The 1,402-nt window shown below is 64.9% G+C and overlaps 1 protein-coding gene across 1 annotated transcript in view; it reads right to left on the bottom strand.

Annotated features, from left to right (window-relative positions):
- Window positions 1-305: 305 nt before the first annotated feature.
- Lor (loricrin) overlaps window positions 306-1,402 on the bottom strand; it is a 1,793-nt gene continuing 696 nt past the window's right edge. Inside the window, exon 2 of the mRNA XM_028784944.1 lies at window positions 306-1,402. Within this exon, the coding sequence (XP_028640777.1) occupies window positions 432-1,402 (971 nt within the window). The 3' untranslated portion in view covers window positions 306-431.

The raw sequence follows: 1,402 nt of genomic DNA on the forward strand, positions 1-1,402 counted from the left end.
GTTCACATTCTTTGTCATCCTTTGCCCCATTCCATCCATCTACTCCCCCATCTCTGGATAGAACACTTGTTCAATGAATTTAAATGTGAAGTAATGAACGGAAAGAGCAAGAACAGATTGAAGTGAGTAAATTTACAGGCTACAAAGACTACAGGAGACTCAGAAATTCTCATGAATTGCACATTTATTGACTGAGGAGGCAGTGGAATTGGGAGGTAGTTATTCAGAAACCAAGATGAAAAATCAGCAGAACAAGCTACACCTTGAGCGACTCAATGGCTTACTCAGGGGGTGGGGGTGGGTGGGGGGAGGGGCAGCGCTTAAAATGTGAAGGGTTTGGAAACCTCAGGCAAATTCATGAGAAAGTTAAGCCCATAGGCGCCCACGGAGAACTCTTCCAGCTCTGTTGTCTCCGTTGCAGCCTGGTGACCTTACTTGCACGGCCAGGAAGGCGCCTGCTTCTGCTGGGTCTGGTGGCAGACTGGCACACCCTTGCCACCTCCAGAGCCGCCCCCGGAGGAGCCGCCGCCGCAGCTGGAACCACCGCCGCCGCCTCCAGAATAGCCGCCTCCGCAGCCCCCGCCGCTGCCCCCGGAAGAGCCGCCGCCACAGCCACCGCCGCCTCCGGAGTAGCCTCCACCGCAGCCACCGCTGCCGCCGCCGCCACCACCACCGCTGGAGTAGCAGCCGCCGCCACCGCCGCCTGAGGAACCACCTCCGCAGCTACCACCTCCGCCGGAAGAACCCCCTCCGTAGCTCTGCTGGGGGGCGCAGGAGGTCTGACTGGTCTGCTGGGAGGAGTAATAGCCCCCGCCGCCGCCAGAAGAGCCGCCGCCGCAGCTGCCACCGCCACCGCCGGAATAGCCGCCGCCGCTGCCACCGCAACTGGAGCCACCGCCAGAGGAACCGCCTCCACAGCTGGAGCCTCCGCCACCAGAGTAGCCGCCACCGCAGCTGGAGCCTCCGCCACCGGAGTAGCCGCCGCCGCAGCTGGAGCCACCGCTAGAACCGCCTCCGTAGCTCTGGCACTGATACTGTTGGGACGATCCCGAGGAGCCGCCGCCACCACCGGAGGAACCACCTCCGCAGCTGCTGCCGCCGCCACCGGAGTAACCGCCGCCGCCGCAGCTGGATCCACCACCGCCTGAATAGCCGCCGCCACAGCTAGAGCCGCCGCCGGAGTAGCCGCCGCCGCAGCTGGAGCCACTGCCGCCACCGGAGTACTTGCCCCCTCCAGAACCGCCGCCGCAGCCACCGGAGCTGCCGCCTCCGGAGGAGCCTCCGCAGTAGGAGCCGCCGCCTCCCGATCCGCCTCCACAGCTGGAGCCGCCGCCGCCGCCGCCAGAGTAGCCACCGCCGCAGCTGGAGCCGCCGCCACCGCCACCGGAGTACTTGACGCCCC

This window comes from Grammomys surdaster, unplaced genomic scaffold, assembly GCF_004785775.1.
Source record: "Grammomys surdaster isolate TR1022 unplaced genomic scaffold, NIH_TR_1.0 124976, whole genome shotgun sequence".
NCBI lineage: Eukaryota > Metazoa > Chordata > Mammalia > Rodentia > Muridae > Grammomys > Grammomys surdaster.